General features: G+C 49.2%; 1 protein-coding gene across 2 annotated transcripts in view; it reads right to left on the reverse strand.

Moving 5' to 3' along the window:
* Window positions 1–26,450, reverse strand: part of DNAAF9 (dynein axonemal assembly factor 9) — a 2,133,167-nt gene that overhangs the window by 1,724,340 nt on the left and 382,377 nt on the right. For both annotated transcript variants that reach the window (XM_069632250.1, XM_069632251.1), the window contains exon 6: window positions 10,364–10,470. In XM_069632250.1, the coding sequence (XP_069488351.1) occupies window positions 10,364–10,470 (107 nt within the window). The remainder of the gene's footprint in view (window positions 1–10,363; window positions 10,471–26,450) is intronic.

A 26,450-nucleotide genomic window follows, 5' to 3' on the forward strand; every position in this document is an offset into this window, starting at 1 on the left:
TTTGGGTAGTGCATGTATGTGTGGTTGGTTCTTGGTAATATAATGTGTACTAGGAAAAATTAAAGTTACTCACCGTAGTGACTACCTTAGTCCATATTCCCCTTTCCTCCATACTTGTGGGACATTCCGTCCTTCTGGACGGGACCGGAGCACTTTTGTAAATAGCACCAAAATTTTGAATGTTTGCCCTTTTATTTTTACACGGGGTACCGTACATGGCCGTAACCCCTCCCTCCTGAGCTACGCCCCACGCATCGCCCTTCAGTCCTTTCTAACGCCAGGTCTGGGACCATTTAAACAATATTAGAGGATACTTTTTAGAGGGGACAGTGGGCGGGCGTATGGAGGAGAGGGGACTATTGAATAGGAGTAAGGAGTAAGGTAGTCACAACGGCTAGTAACTTTGTTATACTCATTCGTCCCGTCCCCTTTCCTCCATACTTGTGGGAGATTCCCAAGCACGCACCACAGTTAGTTCAGGTAGATGTAAAAACCCCCTTACTGGAATAAGTTCTTAAGGACAGCCTGGCCAAACTGGGCATCAGCCCTGGATCTCAGGTCCAAGCAGTAATGCTTACAAAAAGCTGATGGGAAAGCACACGTAGCCGCCTTGGCAATGGTTTCCCAAGGAACATACTTTTGGAAGGCAACAGCAGCCGCGTTCCCATGTACAAGATGGATGCCTTTTGGAGGATGAAGGCCCTGAATGCTATAGGCTCCAGAAATGCAGGAGGCAATTCATCGGGAGATCGTTGCCTTTGAAGCTGGTTTCCCTTTCGGGTCACCAAATGTGACAGAGTTGTGAAGAGCCCCTGAGTTCACTCGTACTGTCGAGGTAAAACTTCAGGGCTCGCTTGACGTCCAAGTTGTGTAAGGCTCTTTCGGCACCCGATGCTAGGTTAGGAAAAAAGACAGGTAAGGAGATTGATTGGGTCAAATGAAAAAAATCTGTAACCACCTTAGGCACGAAAGAAGGATGAGTGAGGAACACAGCCTTATCCTTATGGAAGGTGAGGCACGGATGTTCCAAGAAAGAGCTTGGAGCTTGTTTGCTCCCCTTGCTGATGTCCCTGCGATCAGAAAAGCACTGTTCCAAGCAAGGTATTTGAGATCAGTAGTGGCCATGGGTTCAAATGGTTTATGGCTGTTAGGGAGAATTCTCTGTTAAGGCTAATTTCCCAAACCTAGTGAGTCCCCCAGCAGCTTTGCTGGATTTTTGGGGTTTATTTTTTTCTCCTGCTAAGAGTGAAACTCTTTTTCTCCCACCCTTCAACATGATTTGAGATATCCTTTGTCTTTGTAATGTGTTTTATGGGCTATGGGGTCTTTTACTCCATAGGGTTTCATGTGGTTTTTGGTAAGTGTGTTACACAGCACCCTCAGTGCAGTAACACAGGGGTATCATAGTGACCCCCAAACATAGACTCCATACCCTGGGACTGACTACTGTCTCCCAGGGCATGTAAAGTCACCATTGACTTTACTAGTTTTAAAATAGTGAACAGAACCAGTACAAACCATCATATTGTGGAAGTACTGGCAGGGGTGATTAGATTGCCCCTGGGTCTGTTTTTCAAGGGGGCACTGTGCAGTCTCCCCTCGTCGAGTTTCTGGCTGGTGGCAGTGGTTACCACGCGAAATATTCCACCGGAATATTTCCTATGGGATTTTCCCTTTCATTTTAAGCGCACCACTTTTTGGTGCAATGTTAAAGATACCGCCGGGTTATTTATTTAATATGTATTGCCCGGTTGGGTCTTTTTGCTAGGAGTAGGTTTTAAAATGGCGTTTGTGTTCGCCTCTGTAACTCCAACCCAAGACGAGCCCTTTGTTCCACTTTTTGGCGGGCTTCTCCACAGAAGCCTCCAAAAGTGGTGCCACTCTGTCTGGGTCTACAGGATAAGTGGGGCGAGGGGGATTTAGGCACCCTGGACTGAGTTGCCTCGGCAACTCAAGTCGCACTCTTGTGTGATTGGCCCAGTGGTGAGCCGCCCGGCTCACCACTTAGCAGGTTTGAGTGACAGCTAGGACTGATGAATGGGGGTTTTCTGCATAAAAGCAGGGCTTTGGGAACTGGAACTTCAGAAATCGCCACAGGACCAAAGAATCCGAAGAGGGAGAAGCTGAGCCGACCTGCAACGACGACACCACCGATGGAGCCCTGCTGAACCGTCTCACCACTTCCCAACGACAGAGAAGATCTTCATCCCAGAGAATTTTATTCCTCTGAACTGGTGGGGATAACCAGTTCACCCTCTTTTTCGCCTTCCTGGATCGTCTCGTGGTCGAATCGCCCGTGCCAAGCATCCCGGCGGCCGGATAGCCACGCTTCACCACTACCGCGAATAAAAGGGTAGTACCTTTTAACCGGGAAACTCCGCGGCTGGTTTCTTCCCTGGCAGTGCAACAACCTCCAGCTTTCCTCCACGTCGAGATCTTCTCTTCGCCTGGACGAAGCACTGACTTGCACCCGCTGCCAGAAACAACTGCCTCGGCTGGAGCTTCCTCACCATTTCAGGTACTGAGTCCCGCCTGGTCTCCCTTGCAACAGACTGTTCAAGGTGTCCCGTAAATCCTTGACTTTCTATCCTGGGGTGACTTGGGACCTGCAAACTAACTTTTCCTGACTTGATCCAACCCTTTTTGAACTATCTGCAAAGACTCTTTAAAAGTACTATTCAACTGTGTGATCTTGGACACATTCCGCCTTGCTCTCTTCAAGAGTGGGCCTGGCCTATGACTTTCTTGCTCCTCAGTAGACTCTGCCTTTTCTGACTTGCTCTGGTTCTCTTAAAGTGTTGGTATTGTGAATGTTCCTAAATTCTGCCTTTTTCCCTCCCTTTTTTTATTAACCTATTGGAGTGCCATCTTAAGTTAAGCGCTCACCTCTGTCTGAAAATAAGTGTTGTTTTAACTAAGACTTGTTCAATAAGTGATCAGGGATGTATACATATTAATAGTGACTGTTTTTGAACTTGCTTGCCATATTAGTGTTAGTGTATTTTACAAAGTGCGTTTTAAATAAATAATTATCTACTTTTATACCCAAGCTCTGGTCAATGTTTGCTTGTGCTACTGTATTTTGGTACCTATCTTGTATACTCTATATACTGTCTAAATCCTCTTGAGAGAAGTCTGGCTGCTCAGCCACAGCTACCAGGTAAATCTGGGTGGTACAGACTGCTACCAATTGGGTTTACTGCTAACACCTGTAGTCTTAAGCCTTTTGCAGTGGTCCCTAAGGGAACTGCACAGGTTTCTGCCTAACAATGGCAGAAGGCAGTGAGGACCACATTCAAATACCATTTGGGATGAGGAGTGCGCACAGGTGGGAAAAGATGCAGAAGACCCGCAAAATGCCTTTTGATGACTGGATTAGTCAAAGAAAAGGAACAGCTGTCAGTGGACAGATGGGCCGCAATGGCAGATAAGTAAATCCTGCAAGACGACATGAATGCCCGAAGCTGCGAGGTGAGTCACGAATGTTAGAACAGGGTCAATCGTGGCGTGCCTGGGGTCAAGTTGTTTAGCTAAACGCCAGTGGCAAAAACAGAGTCATTTGCTCCTATGTTGAGACCTCGAAGAAGGTTTTCTGGCCGCTTGGATAATGCGCATATTGTCTTTGGACAAATTAAACTGCGCTAAAGATCTGAATTCAGGCACCAGGCCGCCAAGCTGAAAGATTGTGGGGAGGGGTGCCACATCTGGTGATCGCACTCGTGAAGCAGGTCGGGAATCTGATCGGAGGAAGAATTGACAGATGCGGAAGTTCTGAGAACCAGAATCTGGCTGGCCACCAAGGAGCTATGAGGAGGAGAGTGCAGTTCGGTGCATTCCTGAGCTTGCAGGGTGACAGATGAATCAGAGGCAGTGGAGGAAAAGCATAAGCCTTCATATTGTGCTATGGAATCTCGGGAGCGTCTCCAAGGGAGGAGACCCCGATACTGTTTCTGGATGCATATAGAGGAAGTTTCCTGTTTGTAGAAGTCGCAAAGAGGTCCACTTCTGGAGGGCCCCATTGGCGAAAAATGGTGGAGAGAACATCTGTGCTCAATTCCCACTCGTAAATGGCTGCTGAGTGAATCTACAGTTACACTGATGTGACCCGGAACGTGTACAGACAGGAGCCAAACCTTGTGCTGGATGGCCCATTCCTAAATCTGCATGGCTAGTTCCACCAGGAGAGGTGACCTGGTCCCACACTGCTTGTTGATGTAAAACATTGCTACAGAATTGAGTGCCAGAAAAACAGCCAGGATAATTGATATGAAACAGCCTGTCCTGATGTGTCCACAGGTCGAACACATCAAGGTGAACCAGAGTCGCCTCACACCCCAGAAGGGAGGAGTCCGTGGTAACCTTCACTTGTGAGCAGGGCTCCTGAAAGGAGGCCCCCACTGATAGGTTGTCGGTCGAAGACCACCATTGCAGATCCGCCGTCATGTTCGATCGAACTGGGATTATCTTGGAATCCAGGTCTGAAGCCAGAGACCAAGAGCTCCGGAGAGCTAGCTGAGTACGCCTCATCTTCAGACGTGCAAGAGGGAGGGCTAGCACGCAAGAAGCTATGAGGCCCAAAAGTCTCTGGAACCACAAAGCCGTCATGTGCGACGATTGGAGTAAGATCTGACACGTGGCTGATAGGTCCGCAATCCTGTCCGCCATTAGGAACACCATGGTACTGACCGTACCAACGGAAACCCAGGAACATCAAGTCTTGAGAGACCGTCATGGAAGATTTCCAGCAGTTCACCGACATCCTAATATGGAACAGGAGCTGGAGGAGAGACTGAAATTTGATCAGTGCCGACTGTGGACAATACTGCGTAGAAGACAGTTGTCTAAACAGGTGTATACATGAACGCTCTGCAGTCTGAGGAAAGCTGCGATGACCGACATCTTCATGAAGATGCGCAGCACTGAGCTGAGACCAAAAGGGAGCACACGGAACTGTAAATGTTCCCCTCCCATGGAGAACCGCAGGCATTTCCGATGTGGCGTCCATATCAGAATGTGCATGTATGCGCCCTGAAGGTCCACTACACTGAGCCAGTTGCCCTTCCCAAGAGAGGACTTTATTTGGCAAGGCGTGATCATCTTGAATTTCTCTTGGGGCAGAGAAAGTTTGAACTGGGAAAGATCGAGGATAGTGCGCAGGCCAGCCTGGTTGGGTTTGGGCACTGAACAGACGGGGGTAGAAGCCCTCCCCCTTGCTCCCAGAGGGAAATAGGCTCCACCACTCTGAGGTCTAGAACTTTCTGTACCACGGCTCTGAGAGAGGGTGACCCGATCTGTTGGAAGGGGGGAGGGTGGAGGGGCAAGCGAAAACTGCCCCGAGCGATGGACAAAACCCAACGATCTTCGGTGATGGTCTGCCACGCCTTCAGAAGAGATGAGATTCTTCCTCCCACCGGAGTCTCATGCAACTGACGAGATATATCATTTGGATAACTTGTCGGCAGGGAGACTACCTGTCCCTGGAGAGAAGGCTGATGGCCGAGAGAAAAACCAACCACTTTGCCGTTGTTGCTGTCGGCGGGGCCCGCCAACCGGAGCTTCAGTTCGGCGCGCACAGCGACCCTGAAACCCCCTGAATCCAGAGAAGGACCGAGTTTGGGACCCTGACCTCTGTGTATAAGGGGCCTTAGCTGGAGCTTTCGCCAGGTCTGATAAAGTTTTGGTGGTTTGGGTACTCGCTTTCGTCTTTGTGAGTTCCTCATCTGTGGAAGAATGGAACAATTCCTTGCCATCAAAAGGAAGGTCAAGTACTTTATCTTGCACTTCCTTTGAAAACTTCATTGCATGAAGCCACGTCTGGCGGGATATGTCTATCCAGACCATCATGCCTCGAGCAGAGGTATCTACGTGGTGTGCTGCAGCTTCCAGTAGATCCTGTGCCAACACTTTGGCGTCTGACAAACCAGCTTTAAAGTCGTCCAGCCTATCCACATGAATACATTCCTGGAAATCGGCTAGCTCCTTCCACAGCCTCAGATTGGCTGCTGCCAGGATGAGCTCTGTGTTAGCCTGACGAAGTTGGAGCGCGGAATTCGAAAATACTTTCTTGCCCTAGGCATCCAGGAGCTTATCTTCCTTGGAAAGAACTTGGGCCGCTGTCGTGGAAGATGCAGAGGCTGGCTTGGACTGGAGGGTGGCTGCTGCCATTGTTCCATTGAGGAAGGGAGCGGACAAGCCGATAAGGCTATCTTCTCAGATGTGTGAAGCTTCTATCGAGCGTCAATCCTCTTGTTGAGGTGTAGCCCGGCATGGGGTTAATCCCAGGCCTTACGGGCCTCAATCAAGACGTCCTTCTGGAGGAACAGGCCGGTGAGCTCCTGAGGTGACAGGGTAAAGGCTCCAGAAAGTACCCCCTCCCGTGGAGTGGGGGCCTAAGATAAGGGAATATCAAGGAGGGCCATCATTTCCAGGACCCGGTCATGAAATGCTCTACCACAGTGGGGCTGCATATCGCTATCCTGATCTGCTTGAGGCTCATCCAACGAGGCGGGAACTGAAGACTGGTCCACCACGCATACTGCCTCAGGTTTTAAAGTGTTGTCCCGCTCTGCCAGTGTCTTCTCTATAGGAGACAGCGGGGCAGAGGAGGGAGTGGCGGAGGAGGTCCAGTAGAAAGCAGTGAAGGAAGTGGCACCACCAGGATCTGCGTCGGAACAGCCGGTGGAGATGGTGGGACAGGAGGTCCAGGGTACAGTTCCCTCTAAAGAGGTTTGAAATATGCCTTCATAGGGTCAGAATGCATGAGCATCTGAAACTTCCCCAAAAACTCATCCTCAGCCGAAGGCTTTGGCGCTGAACAGGAAGAGGCAACTCGTTAGGGTCATACCCCCATGAACTCAAGGAGGATGGTTCCCAGGAGGGACCACCACCGACCCGATCCACATCGATCAGTGGAGCGGAAGTGGGAGGGAGCGAGACTGTATTAGGCAGCCATGTCTGGGCACACCAGTCGAAAGAAGGGCGTAACAGGTTTTTGTTGTCCACATAGCATGGAAAAGGCTGCTCAGCCCAAAAAGAAATGCTCCCAGCCCCAGACGTCGTGAACGTTGGTGTAAGAGAGGTATCCAAAATGGCTGCCTTGGACCATGGGCCGCCATTTTGTCGACACTTGAGGAGAACTGCGTCACATGCAAAGATGAGGCAATTGTCTCCTCAGAGGAGACAGGGGACTTAAGAAAAACTTCTTGACACAAGGATCCTCGGCCGAGCCGGTGCTGGCAGGTCTCAGATGTTTACTGGACATCTTATCTAATCATTATCAGAATTAGCCTCCAGTGGAGGAACCTCGGCAGAGCCGGTACTGGAAGACTTGTAGTCCGTGACCATCCTCTTTGCCCCCTCGACAGAACCGGTACACCACGACCCTGAGCGTGGGACCGCTGAGGAACGAACCTCACTGACAAGACCTTCAAAGAGGATCCCTCGGTTCCGTCGGTGCGGACTTTAGCCCCAAGAAGAGGAACCTCTGTTTTTAACCGGGACAAAAAGCTCCCTCAAGTGGGGCCTCCAGTCGTGACTTGGTGTGGAAAGCTCCAGAAATGTAGACTTCAGGGCGAACCCCGCTGTCCAGAGCCGCAGAAGAAATGGGATGAACTTTAGCACCCAATCGTTGAACCTTAGAACAGAGTCTGGTTCTGGCAGGTCCGATGCGGGAACCCTCGGAGACCACTCTGGTGAGCCTATTAGGCCTCAAGGGAACCCCTGGTGATAGAGCTACACAAGTCCCTCCCGGACCTGGAAGACCCCCAGAGGATAACACAGTTCAGAGTAGTTTGTGGTTAAGAGTTCAGAACGAAGTTGGTCGTATGAAAAGTTACTTCAAAGAATAGAGAAGGACAAGCCCTCGGATTGGCAAAAGATTTTCAAATACTTTTACCACGGTCAGACGGAACGAATGACCGGATTTGAACAGTACCTTAAATGGAGAAGAAGGCTGTAGCTGAGGCAGACATTCCTGGCAGGTCCTGCAGGCTCACGGTTCCTGAAACGACTGTCGGACTGACACGAAGTAGGAAGACTGGAGGGTCCTGTACTGTCCAGTGAAGAAACCAGCAGCAGAACAAAGCAACAAATAAAAGGTGTGCACCTTACAACCCAAGCATAGTCCGTTCCTCCTGGCTATCCGGTTCTGTGTAGCCCTGTACAGCAAATTCAACCAGAGGAGGGAGGCCTGACTTGCAGTTTGGCAAACTGGTTGTTCCCACCAGCTCAAGGGGAGAAGATTCCTTGCAGATATTCCCTATTGTCGAAGTTTGAAGATTCGGACCTGCAGCAGGGCTTCACCGGGAGGTTCAGTCGTGGTAGAGGTCCCCTTCTGTCAGCTTCTCTTCGGTTCTCTCGATCCAGTGGCGACTCTGCCGTCTCAGTCCCAGAGACCTGCTTTTTATGCAGTTTTCCCCCATTCACACAGCCTGGCTGTCAATCACCCAGCAGGGTGGCTGTCCCGCCGGAACAGTCACCACAGCCAATCATACCAGAGTGCGACATGGGTCTCCAAGGAGACCCTGTGCAGGGAGTCTTAAACCCCTCTGTCACATCCTGTCCCCCTCAGAAGCCCGCCAAAGGTTGGCGAACAATGGAATCAAACCTGGTTTGGCGTGCAGAGTAAAACACAAGAAAAACTTTTACAAAAAGAAATGGCTAATAAAACCCAGCCGGAACCGTATAAAAGTAAATATGGTGCAGCGGGTTTAAGTTCGTGGCTACTAAGATAGCCTAAAACAATACCAAGGCTAAAATAACCGCAGTAGAAAAAATAGGGTAATTACTACTGCCACCAGCCAAATCTTAATGAAAAGGGAACGAAATAATGTTCCATGAGAAACAGACAAAAAGGGATAACTATTAACCGGTTTATAGTCAAAAAGTCGAAAACATAATGTCGAATAGCAAAAATGTCGGAAAAAAATGTCGAATGTAAAAAAGTCGAAAAAACATACATATAATAGGAAAAGTCATAATTTCGAAAAAAAAATGTCGAAAAAAAAATTGAAAACCCAAAACACTTTTTTTTTTTTACCCAGATAGTAACATTTATTATGGGGGGGGGGTCCCCCCAACCCCCCCATCCCAAACCCCTACCCCAACCCCCCCCTCCTCCCCATCCCCCCCACCCCCCATAGATATACCTTTAATTATTTTAAAAAAATCTTTAATATAATATTAAATAATTAATTAATTATTTAAAAAAACATCCCAAACCCCTATCCCCAACCCCCCCATCCTCCCCATCACCCCCACCCCCCATGGAAATACCTTTAATTATTTTTAAAAAAAAGTTTAATAAAATATTTATTATTAACACATAAAATCAAAAAAAGTCGAAAAAAAGTCGACATTTTTGTTTTTCGACATTTTTGTTTTTCGACTAAATATTTTCGACATTTTTACTTTCGAATATATTGTATTCGAAATTATGACTGGATACCCTATTAACCCTTTCCAGAACTCTATGTAAAATAGTTTGTACTGGGTCTACATGTTTTGGGAGACAGTAGTCAGTCCCAGAAAATGGAGTTAGAAGTGGGAAGTCTGAAAAAGACAACCCTGTGTCACTGCACTGAAGGTGCTGTGTAACACAGTAAAAAGATGATGCCTATGGAGTAGGTGAGGCTCCACAGTCTATGAACACAAAAATGTTAAACACACACAGCAAAACACATGTAAGAGTGGGGAAAAAAGGCTCACAATCTTACCAGGTGAAAAATATCCTAGAAAGCCAGCAAAGCTGCTGAGGGACTCAGTACGTAGGGGAAATTAGCCATTCTGGAGAATTCTCCCCAACACCTAGCACAACCTAGAATTGTATCCAAGGACCTTAGTTTCTTTTTTTTAAACCAAGAATAAAACATCTTTTTGGTCAAATACGCTTGATTTGATTCTAATTTGTCATGGCGCAGAACCATACCTAACTAACATTCAATTTTATCTTTACTCTTTGACTGATTAGGGGAATATCAGTTGTAGTTAAGTTCTTGCAGCCGGCATACATATGACATTTATATACTTAACTCCTACCGCAAATAACGTAGAGAGGCGCACAGACATACCTTCTGAACTTGCATATTATAAAATAACCATATTCTAAAAAGAAGGGTTGCATGGTATTGTATTTTGATCCATCCACTTCATATTATTTGACCGTTGTTATCCAGAACCAGCTCCTGCACACTGGACGATGGATTTTAGCTCTAGCTCTTGTTTATCAACTCTATACACCGATCCCTGTCCATATACATTTTTCAATCATAGTTAATACGATTAATATTGGAATTCAGAACATGACAAGCTTCTAATATAAGGAGCCAGCCTTTAAGCAGGATACAATGCAATCAGAGAGACCTACCTCATGCTTCATGGTAAAAAACCCTCCGCCGCCAATACCGTCGAGTGCATAAGCCTGCACTATTGGCCATTTTTCCACATTGAACATATCAAACATTTGCAGATGACCTACAGATGGAAAGATTTGCAAATATGAATACAGCAATGAATTAAAAAACATCCATCTATCCTGCAAATTTTTCAAACTATTACCATTATAAGCAAAAGATGAAATACCTGTGCTAAGGAACCATATTTGACTGGTACATAAATATTCATCAACCCATCATTGCTCTTCCCCTTCGAACACCTGTTATTCAGGATTCTCCTGATTCTCTCCCCCATCTTTTGCTCATAATCTAGCCATTATTTCTGGTTCTATAATCTCGTGTCTTCTTGCAGTTTCCTACTATACAGCATACACAAAACCTGTCGTTTCTGAACCTTTCCGAACACCAAGACTTGGTTCTTCTCCCGTCTTGACTATTGACCCTCACTTCTTGTCCTTTTGGCCTATGCGCTCTGCATACTTCAATATTTTCGGCTTTTTGGCTTTTAATTTTTTGCTCCCTCTATGCTCTCCGATCTCTCCTCGGTTAGTTGCTATCCGCCATCTTTCTTCCCATGCCAGTCTTCGATTGTTTTGATCCCTTCAAGTTGTGTTTAAATGCATTCATAGCCTTGCGCATGCCTCCTCTTTTTTGCTATACCTTCCCTCCTTGCCCCCTTTGGTCCTTACCTCTCTTTCTACTATCTTCCCTCCGAAACTCCTTGTGCTCAGTCCAGTTTTTGCTCATTCTCCCCTCTGGCTCGGAATGTTCTGCGTTACACTCAGCCTCCACTCTTTCTTCTTTCAAATCCTCTCAACGCTCCCATTTTAACTATCCTCCTTTATTAAAATGAAGACACCATGCTGTTTGCACCTTTTTTGTAATAGTGCACAGCACTTTGGCATTAGCATTTTATAAATTCAAATAAAATACCGTACTGTACTATTCGCAAAAAATGTGATTTGCTTTGATGAAACTGAAAATGCCAATTACTGGGTGTATAGGAGGCACAATCACATTGTTGCCCTCTGACGTTTCAGAGGATGAATATCCACCTGTATGTCTAAGGCAAATCTACGAGGCCATTCCAGCAATGAAATAAAAGATCATTAGCTTCTGAACAAAAGTACCATAGTAGAATTGGTTCTATAAACTAGGGGCATCTTCCAAAAACGTATCGTCTGAATCACTAGACACAGAAATCTGTATGCAGTATACTTGCATTCAATTCAAGGTCACAGCACAGTAACTATGCATCCATCCTGGTGCTAAAGCAAAACTTTTGATTTCTAGATTGAACTCTGAAACAGGATTTTTTTTTCTCCCAAAATGAGTTGTTATATATAACACCCACCGGATCATTTTGCAATGAGGGCGTATTGCACAGGAGGGACTGAATGGGTGCAATAAAGAAATCGGTGCACATCTGGGTGGAAATATGTATACATTAATTGTTTGCACTTTGTAGTGTACACACGTGTAAAAGCTTCCTGCCATTGGCATTTACAAATGATTCATCTGCAGTCTGTCAGCAAGCACTAAGTAGTAGCAGATTCCATAAGATTCAAACGCCAGTATCAAAATCAGACACATGCAACGTTTTGCAAGACAGAGCGTATGGTACAGGAGGGCCTGTAGATGTTGCGCCCCAGCTACTCCGGCCAAAATCCCCCAGAGCAGATTGGCTTAGATTTTTATTTATATAGCGCTACATGCCAATGTGCTACACAAGAATAACGAATAAACGGTACAATTCATGGGAAGAAAACTGAGAAACAATCATTTACTGGAAGGCGGCATGTGAGTTTTTAGATGTGAGCGGAAAGCAGACAAAGTAGTGAGATCTCGAAAACGGAGAAAGAGCATACTCCAGCTTGGGGGCTGTGAGGGGTCAGAAATGTCAGACAGACACAAAAGGTATATAGTTTTCTCAATGTTTGCCATTTTTTTAAAATAAAAAGGGTTGAGATAAACGGCTATCTTTCCACTATCTTAACAAGGATGACCCTACCTAGCATACTAAAATTAAAGAAAGATGACCTATTATCCAAAAATCATCTGACCCTCACACTAATACATATACCAAAAGTACAAGTACAAGGAATAATAATTGGATGTCTTCAGTTCATCAATACAGTGCAAACGTTCCAATTTATAGTTTTTAGAGAATGCTCCTTGTGACCAGGGTTGGGCTTTCTTCCCCTGGATCAATTCAGTAATACCCTTGGGAAATATCTGTTCCAACAAAGTTTTGTTCAGTTCATCACAAAATGTGTTTTCCATCCACTGCGTCTTCCTACTTGGTAAAGTAAACGTCTCTTTCACTAACACTTGTCAAAAATACAAGCAATTCTTTTTCTCCACTGGATCCTTCCTGGTAAGGTAAATGTCCCTTTCACAAAAACACTTGTTTATAAACCTTTTGCTTACACAGGGAAAGTGTGTTGAAATTCGAGCAGTGGGCGGTCTATGCTTTCCTCTTGCTGGTTAATAAACCAACTGAAGAGTTTGAGTATAATCTAATCAAGGTCAAGAAGGTCCACTTTGAGGAGGATTGGATCAGTAACGGAGTGAAGCTTGTGGGTTACAAGATATTTGATCATTTTACTATGGATATCAAACCGTATAATGTACCTCAGAAATGTTTGATTAGGCATGTATCAAATTGAACTTGTTTTTAACCAATTATGTGATAGGGAGTCGATCTGGTCACCCACAAGAGGCACGTATGTGCCGCTGCTGTAGGGTGGAAGTTGAAACCCTAAAACATTTATTTGTCGATTGTAAAATTCTGTCGGGGCTGCGCAAAGAGAGTTTTAATGGTTACTTCATTATTCACCCGTTTTTATGTCGGCATCATGTATGGGCTAATGTGTTCAATGAGCCAAACGATAGATTGTTAATCAATGCCTTAAATTTCTTCAAGCTGCGTTTTTCTATGTATGACGTTTCATTGATCTAGCGGTTTATTATGTGTTGAATTGTTTTGAATGTGTGTAAAGTTTTATGTTAACTACATCACACAATAAATAAACCAAAGCAATTGTTTTCCTCCACACAATGTCTTTCTTAGGATGTGAATCCATGCCAGACCCATGCTGGAGAACAACAGTTACAGGTAGGTAACTTGTTCAGTCTCCACCATGGGGTCTGGCATGGATTCAAATGCTCATGAATATAAGAATACATAGCAGTACACACATGCACAACCACGGGAGGTGGCAAAAGGCTCAACATTAATCATTACATAAACTCAACATTAAGCAACTCTTAACTCCTCAACAGGCCCACCTTCAGGCGAACAGGTTGCGCAGCTCTGCTTGGCCGACTCTGGACTCCTCCCTGGAATCCCAGTCGACGCAGTAGAATCTCGTGAAGGTGTGCGTCGACCTCCATGTAGCAGCCCTGCAGATGTCCAGCAGGGGCCCACCAGACAAGAACGCCGTAGTAGCAGCGATCGCTCTGGTCGAATGGGCTCTCGGACGGTCGGGCAACGGTCAGTTGGCCAACCGATGACAGTGCATGATGCAGCCGGAGAGCCATCTGGAAATGGAAGCCTTCGAGAGAGCCTTCCCTTGGTTCACAGGTCCAAAATTCACAAACAGCTGTGATGTCTTCCGAAAACTCTTCGTTCGGTCCACGTAGAACTTAAGCGCTCTAGCTACATCCAGCGAGTGCAAAGTCCTCTCGGCCTGCGATGAAGGCGACGGAAAGAAAACTGGCAACACCAAGGGCTCGTTAAGATGGAAGTCTGATGGCACCTTGGGCATGAAAGAGGGGTGCGTTCTCAGCACCACCCTCGTATCGTGAAAAGTCAAGTATGGAGCCTTGCAGGATAGGGCCTAAATCTCTCCCATGCGTCGTGCGGAGGTGATGGCCACAAGGAACGCTGTCTTCCACGACAGGAACTTCAACGGAGCAGAATGCAAAGGCTCGAATGGTGGCCCTATGAGCCTGGTCAGCACCACGTTGAGCTCCCACGCCGGGGCTGGAGCCTTCACCGGCGGGAACGATCGGAACAGTCCCTTCATAAATTCCTTCAACAGTCGATGAGGCCACAAGGACGGCAGTCCTGCAGTTCTAGTGTATCGGGAGTTCGCTGCCAGATGCATCTTGATGGAAGCGTGAGCTAGTCCAGCATTGGCCAGAGACAGTAGGTGTGGTAGCACTTGAGGAGCCGTAATCCGTAGAGAGTTGATCTTCTGTGCACGGCACCAGACAGAGAACCTCTTCCACTTATGTCCGTAGCACTTGAGAGTTGAGGACGCCCTGGCCTTTGCAAGAACCTCTCTGCAGTCAGCCGGGATATCGTACCCTCCAAACTCTAGTGCTGCAGGAGCCAGGCCTGCAAGTTCAGCGACTCTGGGTCGTGATGAAGAATGGCGCCTCCCTCTCTGGAGAGAAGATCTGCATCCGTAGACAGCTTGACTGGTGGGGACGCTGAGAGGTCCAGAAGGTCCGGGAAACAGATCTGTCTCGGCCACGCCAGTGCGACGAGGATAATCCTGCACTGGGACCTCTTGAGCTGGCTGATGAGTCGAAGCATCAGCGGCAACTGAGGAAACGCGTACAGGAACAGGCCGACCCAGGGGAACGAGAAAGCATCGCCCATGCTCCTCGGCTGGGGGAACCTGCTGGCGAACCTCTGGCACTTGGAGTTCGTCGCTGTCGCGAACAGGTCGATCTGGGGTTTGCCCCATCGTTGGAAGAGCCGATCCACTTGATTCTGGCGTAGTTCCCACTCGTGGCACGAGCGCAGCTCCCTGCTGAGTGAGTCGGCGATTGTGTTTTCCTGCCAGATGGATGGGAACCAGAAACATCCCCTGGGCGACAGATCCTGGGCGTCCTTGGATAGGGCTGGGGATCTGGTGCCTCCCGGCTTCCGGATGTAGAACATCGTGGTGGTGTTGTCGGTGAAGATCCTCACGACCTTGCCCTTGAGGGACGGGAGGAATGACTTGAGTGCCCAGAACACGGCGCGGAGCTCCAAGATGTTGATGTGGAGAGACCTCTCCTCCAGGAGCCAAAGGCCTCTTGCGTGGAGATCTCCGGTGTGTGCACCCCATCCCTCCAGGGAGGCGTCCGTCGTCACAGTCTCCTGATGTGCCGGGGTCTGGAAGTCCGTGCCCGCCGTGAGGTGTGCATGGGTGCCACACCACTGAATCGCCCGACGGAAAACCTCGTTGAACGGGATCTTGTCTTCGAAGCTGCCCGCCGCTTGTATCCAGCGGGCGTCGCGGAACTCCTGCAGAGGACGCATCCGTAGCCTGCACAGGCGCACTAGATAGATGCATGAGGACATCATACCGAGGAGGGATTTGATGGATCTCACCCTGGCCACGTCCGTGGGTAGCAGGCGCTGCACCTTGCCTAAGATGGCCTTCATCCTTTCGTCCGACGGAGACGCCAATCGGTCCACTGTATCGAGCTATTCTACCAGAAACAGCGCCACCTGCGACGGAACCAAAGGGGATTTCGGGTAGTTGGAGATACCCAGCTCCGTGAGTAAGCGGACGGTCTCCGCCGTGTGCTCGACGGCGAGTTCTCTTGTCCTTGCACGGATGCGACAGTCGTCCAGGTAGGGGTGGACGTGGATCCCCTGCAGGGGCAGCCGCGCCGCCACTGGTGCTAGGCACTTGAACACCCTGGGTGCCGACTTCAATCCGAATGGCAGAGCTCTGAATTAGTAGTGGTGTCCTTAGACTACGAATCTGAGGAACTTTCGGTGTCCTTTTAGGATGGGGATGTGGAAGTAAGCATCCTCGAAGTCCAACGACGATAGGAAGTCGCCCTCCTCCAGCTGTCCCAGCACGAGCTGGAGAGTGACCATCCTGAACTTCTGTGCCTTGATGTATTTTTTCAACCGACGTAGGTCGAGGATAGGGCGCCAACCGCCTGTCTTCTTTCTGACGAGGAAGTATCTTGAGTATACTCGGAGCCCCGGAGCCTCTTGGGGACGAGCTCGATTGCACCTTTCTTGAGCATCGCTTTTACCTCCAACAGCAGTTGAGGGACGTGATTTTCCTTCCTGGCCACGGGAGGAATGCGGGGACGCTTCTTTTGGAATTCGAGAGTGTGCTCGTGGGCCAGGGCATCCAGCACTCCAACGGTCGGTGGAGATGGACTCCCACACGCTGACGAACTTCGCCAGCCGGCCTCCCACCGGGGTGCTTCGGTGGGGGCCCGACGCTACGGCCGGTTCAATCTTGCTTGGAGGCGGCCTTGCCCTCCTTGGCTACGACGCGGAGATCCTCCTTTCCTTGCTTCCCGCGACCTCTGTAAGCCTCCTGGGACGAGGAGCGGGCCGTCTGGCGGTACGTAGAGGAGCCACCGCCTGATCCCTTGGGGGACTCCTGTCTGCCTCCGGCGCTCCGAAAGGGCCGTCGTTGCTGAAGGATTCCCAGGGCTCGGTCCGTCTCTGTGTCGGCCTTGATGGCCTTCAGCGACTCATCCACCGTTTTCCCAAACAGGTTGCTGCCGTCGAACGGCATGTCCGAAACCCTGGTCTGCACGTCCTGATGGAAGTTTGTCGCCTTGAGCCAGCCACGTTGTCGAAGGCAAACACTGTTGCCTAACTGGTGAAACTCAGTGTCGGCAATGTCCGTTGCCACCGTTATGGCGTGGTCTGACGCCACCTCACCTTCCTGCAGAATCTCCAGGGCCTCTGCCCTCTTGTCCTCTGGTAGGAAGCTCCAGTAGGGGAGCTATCTTGTACCATATCTCCCTGCCACAATCACTAAGGCGTTGGCCGCCCCATGGTGTCCAATTTCTTACCCTCACCGTCAGGTGGGGAAGTAGAGGTTGAGGCTGACGCCCCCGCCGCCTTCTTCTTGGACGCCGCTGAGACGACCGAATCCGGTGTAGGTCGAGCCCTGAGGCACAAAGGGGCGGCGTCGGGGACCCGGTACATCTTCTCGTACCTGTCCCTCTTGGCAGGCGTCGTGGACGTGTTCTTCAGGATCGCACCTCCCTCGGCCCAGATATCGTCGAGTAACGGTACCGCGAGGACCGTCTTTCTCTTGGCCTCTCCTCGTCGGTAGAGGAAACCCTCCTCCTTCTGTTCCTCGGGGCAGAGCTGGAAAAGCTTGGATGCCCTGGCGATCATGGCGTGAAAGGAGACAATTTCGTCGAGCGGGGAAGCCCGAGGGAGTGGTGATGGAAGGTCCGTCCCGTCGTCACCACCGTCGTCATCCGTCCCCATCATCGTATCCATCGCCGTGTCATCCCTGGAGTCCAGTGAGGGGGATGAGAGCTCCACGGGTCTTGGGGGCATGAAGGGCGGGAAGGGATGAACTCTCCTCCACTTGTTCGGAGGGCTTCCCGATGGGCCTGGTTTTGGATCATCTGCCGGGGTTCGTGGTAATCTCGTCCTTATCTCCGTGCATAACGTTTGGATTGCCATCAAAATGGCCGCCGAGTTGTCCTGAGGCTCGGGCAATGGCTGCGACTGGGGGGGAAGGCTGCGCCTCCACTGGGGCCTCGTCGGCGCCACCGTCGCTTTCTTCGACCACCTCTTCTCGATCCCTCCCGTGGGATCGTACCTTCTCGAACCTCTCGTTGAGGTTCTTCACAGTTTCCACCAGCTCCTCCTTAGAGGCTAATCCGTGTCCGTAATGGCCACCGCCCTCCCCTTTTTCCACCGGGGTCTTCACGGGGGTCTTGTCGATGGGCTGGAAAGAGGATTCCCTCCGCGGTGGCAGGGAAACTCTGGGCCCCGAGGTCACCTCCACTGGTGTAGCCTCCACAGGCTTCACCAGGGTCGCCGCGTCTCCCTCGATAGAGGCCTTAGCCGGGTGAATCAAGGCCTTCACCACCTTGGGCGCGCTGGAGGCTTTCACCACCTTGGGCGCGCTGGAGGCCTTCACCTTGGGGGGGGAGGGTCACCACCTCGCTCCCCCTCGGCTGAATCCTTCGAGATCGACCGGGGCCTCTCCAGAAGCTTACCCGGGTTCTTGGATTTTCTCTTCCCCGAACCAGAGCGTTGGCTCGTGGTTGATGGTGCCGGGGAAGGCGCACCCTGCCTGGCAGCCGAAGAGCCGACCGTTCGGCGCTGCCAGTGCCCGCGGACTCACGGTGCTTAGCCTTCTGTTGGGCCCCCGTCGCCGGGGCGCCCTCACAGGACTTAGAAGACCGCTCACACCTTTTCTTCTTCTCATCTGCTGGGCCCTTCTCCTGCCAGCTGGCGAGGCGGGTACGACTATCCCTCATGGTCCTTCTCCACGTGCGTCTTGTCCTCATGAAGGCAGTAGAGACATCTCGAATGCTCGTCCTCGTTGAAAAGATTCTGTAACACGCATCCAGGGCAGTTCCTGAACAGCTTGGATCTGGGAGTCGAGCTTCCCTTGTCCGGGGCCATGTCCATGGTAGGCCTCAGATCTTCTGGAATCCTCCAAGAAGCATAACTCGACAAAAACTTCACCCTTGAGGGGCGTAGAAAATTCCGAAACGGGTCCCCGTTGATCGGAAGTAGAACGGTGGAGCTTGAGGCTCGATTTAACCAAAAAATGAGAAAATCTCTTTGAAAAAAGCACGAAAACACAATAAAAGCTCGAGAGCTATAGCACGAGGACTCCCAACACTTGAACGTGCGGTAAAAATCTGAGGATGGCTGCCAGGGGAGGGGCTTAGGGAGAGGGCAGTCATTGGCTGGGGCAGTATGACCCAGAGACCAGTGATTGGTTACTACTAAGAAAGACAGTTCAGAAACGAAACGGATACTGATTTTTTCTTTACCGAGGATTCCCAGCCTGACGACGGGGAATATTCATGAGCATGTGAATCCATGTCAGACCCCATGCTGGAGAACCAGGGTTATTTGTAGTACATTACTATTATCGGTGTCATACTAAACGCGGTTATGGGAAAGAAGAACATGTTACTTACCAACTAGTAACGTTCTTTCCAGTGGATGTTCCTCCAACATATTCCTCAACTTAGATGTATTCCATCTAGCTTTAGCTACTTCGGAAAAATGTTCGGCAGAGGGCGCCGTGCGTCTATGTCATCAAGTCGATGGTCCCTTGAAGGCTTCCGTCGAGGGTGACGTCATCAGGTGTATAAGTAGCACACGCAGCGCCCGTTGGCCTCAGTTCTGTTTTTCTCCACCTTCTTTATTGATTTCTCATTGTGTAGACTGTGCCGGCAGACAGGTATTTGCCTTGCAAGAGTTAGAGTGGCAATAACCCGGAAAAATCTACAGATGGGTAGGTTGGGAGGGCGATGAGGAATACGTTGGAGGAACATCCAATCGAAAGAACGTTACCAGTTGGTAAGTAACTTGTTCTTCGAGTGGATTGTGTCCTCCAACGTATTCCTCATCGTAGATTGACTCCCAAAGCAGTATGGACAATTTCTCTGGAGGAGGGGTTAGATTTTTTGATACCCCTAGATGGCTGAATATAGTGCTGCTTTACCAAAATTCAGCTCCTTAGACTGGGAAGCATCCAGGCTATAGAATTTTGAAAAAGTATGCAGCGAGGACCAAGTTGCTGCTTCACAAATGGACCTTATAGGAACACCTCTTTGTAGGGCCGTCGAAGAGGTGATGCCTCTGGTTGAATGAGCCCTTAAACCTTCTGGTGGATCTTTTTGTGCTAATCTGCAGCATTCGGAAATACAAAGCACAATCCAGCATGATATTGTTTGTTTTGTCACTGACTGACCCAATCTTTTTCCTGTGTAGCCAATAGACAGTTGATTGCCCACTCTAAGCTTAGAAAGCCTAGAAATGTAAAAGCTTAAAGCTCTTTTCGGATCCAACCTGTGTAACCTTTCTTCCTCCTTACTAGGATGGGGTGGAGGATAGAATGCGAGTAAAACAATTCCCTGACTTAAATGAAAATCAGATACCACTTTTGGCAAAAATAAAGGTTTAACCTGGGGTGGAGGATAGAATGCGAGTAAAACAATTCTCTGACTTAAATGAAAATCAGATACCACTTTTGGCAAAAATAAAGGTTTAACCTTCAACACAACTCTGTCCTTATGGAACACAGTATAGGGTGGCCCAGAAGACAGTGCCTGCAATTCGCTCACTCTTCTTGCAGATGTTAAAGCAACTAGGAAGGCAGTTTTCTATGTTAATAATCTTAATGGAAAAGTGTGCAAAGGCTCAGATGGAACACACATTAAGAATTTTAGTACCAGATTGAGATCCCAAATTGCCACTTGAAATGGATAAGGAGGAAACACATTAGTGAGTCCTTTTAAGAATTGTACTATCAGAGGAATTTAGAAATAGAAGCATTCTTCTGACGAGCGCTTGAATATGGAAAGCGCTGCAAGATATGCTAGGGTCAGGAGGAAGGACAGTACTTCCGGAATAGAACACAGAAAAAGATAGACATTCTTTTCTCTGCACCAGTTGCAAAACTTTTTCCAACGGCAACGGTATAGAGACTTTGTTGCTGGCCTTCTTGCTGAAAGCAACACCTCCATTACGTCATCTGGAAGGTTCCAATCCTTGTATCTCAACATTTCAGATACCAAGCGTGAAGGTTGAGCGTTTTGACCTCTAGATGGAGAACCCTATCCTCCATTTGAGAGAGAAGGTTCTCTCTCTGGGGAAGACGTACTGGAGGACAGAGGGACACGTCTAGAAGATCCGAGTACCACGTTCTCCTGGCCTAATCCGGGGCAATTAGGATCATGTGGTTTCGGAAGCGTCTCAGTCTCCTGATGACCTGAGGAATGACGGGAATTGGAGGGAACGTGTACAATAGTGGGAAATTCCACTCCACCACGAACGCGTCCCCCAGGGCTCCTCTCGGGGAAATTCCCTTGAGCAATACCTTTCGGACTTCTGGTTGATTTCGGTCGCAAATAGGTCCACTTGAGGTGTTCCCCAAAGGGCGAAGATCTCTTGAATGACTTCCTTAGCCAGTTCCCATTCGTGGGACACCGTGCTCTGCCTGCTCAGAGCATCTGCCGTCATATTCTCTTCCCCGGCTAGGTGAACTGCCGTTAGAGATTCCTTCTGGTGCCTCTGGCACCAGAAAGATGCAGGATGCCATGAAGCCGAGTAACCTTAAGAAGTCGTAGGCCTGAAGATTTTGGGCATTTTGGAATTTGGAAACCATCTGAAGAATGTCTTGAGCCCTCTACCTTGGAGGCAAGCTCTTTCCCAGGGATGTGTCTAATACAGCTCCTATATATTGGAGCCGTTGAGAAGGTGTCATTTGTGACTTCTTGCAATTGAGGGAGAAGCCCAGTCTGTGGAGGAAGTGGCAGGTGACTTTCAGGTGATCTAGTGCCTGTTCGGCAGAACGTGCTCTGATCAGCCAATCGTCCAGGTAGGGGTAGACGTGAATACCCCCTCTCCTGAGGTGCGCTGCCACCACTACCATCAGTTTGGTGAAGACCCTTGGAGCGGAGGTCAATCCGAATGGCAGGACTCAAAACTGATAGTGTGAATCGCCAACTACGAACCTCAGGTATTTTCTGTGCTTGAGATGAATCGGCACATGAAAATAAGCATCCTGGAGGTCCAATGACACCAACCAATCCTGGCGTTGAAGGGCCTGAAGGATCTGAGAAAAGGTAACCATCTTGAACTTGTCCTTCCTGAGGAACTTGTTCAAGTTTCCAGGATGGGTCTCAGTCCTCCGTCCTTTTTGGGGATCAAAAAATACAGGGAGCACCATCCCTTGTTCCTCTCCGCTGCAGGTACCAGTTCTATAGCACCTTTCTCCAGCAGGGTTAAAACTTCCTGCTGTAAGAGCGGGTCTGAAAACTTCAAAGGGTGTCTCCTTGGTGGATTGCTTTGAGGTTGCGTTAGAAAAGGAAGGCAGTAACCTTGGGCTATTATTTCTAGAGCCCAAACATCTGAAGTAATGGCTCGCCATTCTTGCAGATGCTGTGACAGCCTGCCTCCTACAGGTGTCTTGTGATGCAAGTCCTCAAGTGGTTTTGAGGCGGTTGCTGCAGCCGCTGATGGCAGAGAGACTGTAGCTGGAGCTGGCTTTGCACGTTTTCCTCGTCCACCGCAAGTGGCCTTTCTCTGGCCCCTTTTACTGGCCATTCCTCTCGCCTTTCCATATGACGAGTAGTAACGATAGGATCGTCCCCTCCAAGATTGACCTGGTGCACGAAAAGGCTGAGGTTGCCTGATGGCAGCTCCCAAAGACTTGGCAGCTGCTTTTGAGGTCTGCAACCTCTCAAGGCTCTCGTCAGCCTTGCTGCCAAAAAGGTGAGACCCGTCAAAGGACATGTTCAGGAGACGGTTCAGTACGTCTGATGCGAAACCCGACTTCTGTAACCATGCAAATCTGCGCATTACCGTGCTAGTGCCCATGGACCTGCTCACACTATCTACAGTGTCCAATCCAGATTCAAGGGATTCCTGCATAGCCTCCTTTCCATCTCTAACGATGGCTAGGAATCCTTCCCCTTTCGTCCCCTTCTGATATGTGTTCCGCCGCCATCGCAATGCTCTCCCACAGAGTGTACGAAAACTTTGCCAAGGCACATGTGGAGTTTGCTTATTTTAACGCCATACTCCCAGCTGAAAATACCTTCCGTGCCCAGCCATCCACACGCTTATCATCCCTGTCCGGAGGGATAGAAGGGTACGCCAGTTTGTTAGAAGCTGTGGCTGCCTGTATGACCAAACTCTCGGGAGTTGGAAGTTTAGACAGATAGCCTGGGTCGCTACTGGCAGGGCGGTATTTTGAAGTAAGGGATTTATTAACTGGCAGAATAGAATCCAGAGTCTCCCAATTTTTTTCAACCCTATTTTGCAAGGCTACGTGAAAAGGTAGTATTGGGTCTTCAGTAGGACCATGATCCAATATGTCTGTTAGATCATCTTGGATGAATTGGGCTGGGGGTCTGGCCCATCCTAAATAATCTATTACCTTTGTCATTAGCTGACGGTATGACGGACTGGCATGTTCTCCTGGTTCCGGTCTACCAAAGTCCTTTTCAGGAGATGTATCAATACCACTCGCATTGTGCAGTGATTCAACCAAATCCCTCATCCTGCTTTCTTCTGAAATCATGCATTCTGAGACATTTGGGGTGCCATATTCTAGCCCAAAAGGTACATTCTCGTCATCAGATTTTTCCTGTTCCTCAAAAATTGAGGTCAGGGGCTTGAAAAACTCCTTCCTAGGAAGAGGTTTGAAAACCTTTTCTGGGAGAGGTGGAGGAGGAGTACTAATAGGTCCTGAAGGCATTACAGGTCTTGTAGCCTTCTCTTCCCCTTTTTCTGGCTGATTTTGCCAAACTGGAGGTTTCGGCGCCGAGGGCTTCGGGGTCAACGTCGACAGAGGCGTCGGCGTAATACCCATCTTAGACGGCGCCGGCTTCGAGGGCGTCGTGGCGCTCTTCGAAGACTTGCCCTTCGAGGTGTGTTCGGTGTCGGTGACCTCGAGCGGTTGCCTCGACTCAAGCGGCTTTTCTCGCTCGGCGTCCTGGAAGGTTCTCTATCATTCCTCTTTCGATCACCCGGGCTCGAGGATGCGCGAGTGTCGGAGTGATGACGCTCCCGGCCGGCTTCCGAGGAAGGCGCGGACCGAGGCTTTGTTTTCTCGAACACCTCCATCATTTTGACCCTGAATGATTCTTCGGATGATGAATGTTTAGTAGGACATTTCATCCTTTTTGGGGATTCGTCCAAGGGCGAGGTGGAGGGGTACCTGTGGTGTCGTTTCTTGGATTTTTTCGTCAAAGACGAGCGATGGGAATCACTTCGAGATCTAGACCGATGCCTTTCGCGTCGAGGAGATTTCTCCTCACGGGACCTCGACTCGACGCTCGAGGCTTTACGGTCGGATTTATGACCTACCTGTAGTTTTCCCCTCCTCTCTCACAGGGCCTTCCCCGTCATCGCCTGACACTTCGTACAGGCCTCCATGTCGTGGCCTTCTTCGAGGCACCACAAACACATTCGGTGCGGGTCTGTAATCGACATTTTTAACCGCACGACTGGCACTTTTTGAAACCCGATCTCAGGGTCATGGTCGGCGTCGATGACGAGGACATATTCGTTATTTATTATTTCTTCACAGAACTCGAGGCGCGCCGAATACTGTGGAAAAACGGAACTGAGGCCAACGGGCTCCGCGCGTGCTACTTATACACCCGATGACGTCACCCTCGACGGAGGCATTTGAGGGACCATCGACTCGACGACATCGACACACAGCGCCCTCTGCCGAGAAAATGTTTCCGAAGCAGCTAAATCTGGATGGAATACATCTAAGATGAGGAATACGTTGGAGGACACAATCCACTCGTAAATGTATTTTTATTTTTAAAAGAGTTACAAAAATTGATGTAAACAAAGAAAGTGTAATGTTACGCTAGAGTGAGGTGGAGGGTAATGGGTGTGGCTGAAGACCATGGCTACTGCGTTACATTAATTAACCGAATGGTGAAATATGGAAAGTGGATGAAGGCCGTGGCACTAGTTATGGTCGAAGGCCATGGCTAGTGGACCCCAAAGGAACCTATTGGGAAACATGTCAAGGGTCCACAGTGAAAGGCCATGGCCACTGGCTATAGCCAAAGGCCATGGTTAGTGTGTCCAAAAAAATTAAAACTAGTGGTGTGGCCAAGGACGAAGGCTATGGCTAGTGGGCCCATTTAGGAAACCGAACTGAGCAATATGTAGAGTGGCCATGGCCAAAGGCCGTTTGCACTGAACATGGCTAAAGGCCATGCCTACTGGGACTGGAAGACACTATTGGGACAAAATGAAAAGGGGCCAAGACTGAAGGCCGCAATCAATGGTCATGGGCGAAGGCCATGGCTAGTGAGCGGGAAAGAAAGGTAGTGTTTAAAAGATACAGTGGGAATGGCCGAAGGCCCTGGCTAGTGGTCCCGAAAATGATAAAGGTAGTGACTATCTTACTCCTAGTCCATAATCCCCTTTACTCCATATTGCATGGGCGTCCCTCACTAGGGACAGGAAACTGAAGCTTTTTCACTAGCATGTGCTCGCCTGACTCCACCCACCGGCGCCACTCCTCAGTCCCCTTTGACGCGTAGACAATATGATCATTGCCTATTGACATCAGTTTATTAGGGTTAGGATGGTGGGACGTATGGAGGAAAGGGTACTATGGACTAGGAGTACCTTAGTCACTACAGTGAGTAACTTCTAATTACTCCTACGCCCCGTCCCCTTTCCTCCATACTGCATGGGCGAGTACAACTGAATGTAACCGCAGGGTGGAGATGTGACCCTCCTATGAAATCAAGTTCCTGAATACTGCCTGACCAAATGCTGCGTCCGACCTGGAGCTGGCATCCAAACAGTATTGCTTGCAGAAGGCCGAAGGCATATCCCCATGTGGCCGCCCTGCTGCTGATCTGCCACGGAATGTGTCTCTGGAAAACCACAGCCGTAGCCTTGGCTCTGATAGCAGGCATTATTTGCCGTGAGAGGTTGGTGCTGCCCCTCATTAGCCTCCTTGATGGCAGCTACCATCCATCGAGCTATGGAGGGCCTTGGAAGCTTGATAGCCTGACCTTGACCCATCAAAGGTGACAAAGAGAGCCTCGGATTTGCAGAAGTCTTTGGTTCTGTCCAGGTAGAATTTTAGAGTGCACCTGACATATAGACAGTGCATAACCCTCTGAGCATCGGCCTTAGGGTCCGCAAAGAAAGTGGGTAAAACAATCTCATTCAGATGAAAACGGGAGACCACCTTGGGTAAGAATGAGGGGTGCGTTCTAAGCACCACCTTGTCCTTATGGAAAGTAGTATAGGGATCTGAAGACACCAGAGCTTGGATTTCATAAACCCTGCGTGCAGATGTTAGGCCCACCAGGATGGCTGTCTTAATGGTGACTGCGGACGCCATGGGTTCGAATGGTTTATGCACCAGGGTGCCCAAAACCATGTTAAGGTCCCACACCGGGTGTGGCTTCTTGATATGTGGATAAAGCCTGTTGAGTCCCGCCAGATGCCTATTAACCACCGGATTAGCGGAAGAAAATACCTCCTCCTCTGAGTTCCAGTAGGCTCTGATTGCCGCCAGTTAGGTGCGACGTGTCCACCTGCACCCCCGAGTGTGCGAGATGTGCGGAGAAGGATAGGACGTCCAGCGTGCA

Source organism: Ambystoma mexicanum, chromosome 6q (assembly GCF_040938575.1).
Source record: "Ambystoma mexicanum isolate Mex_15411 chromosome 6q, UKY_AmexF1_1, whole genome shotgun sequence".
NCBI lineage: Eukaryota > Metazoa > Chordata > Amphibia > Caudata > Ambystomatidae > Ambystoma > Ambystoma mexicanum.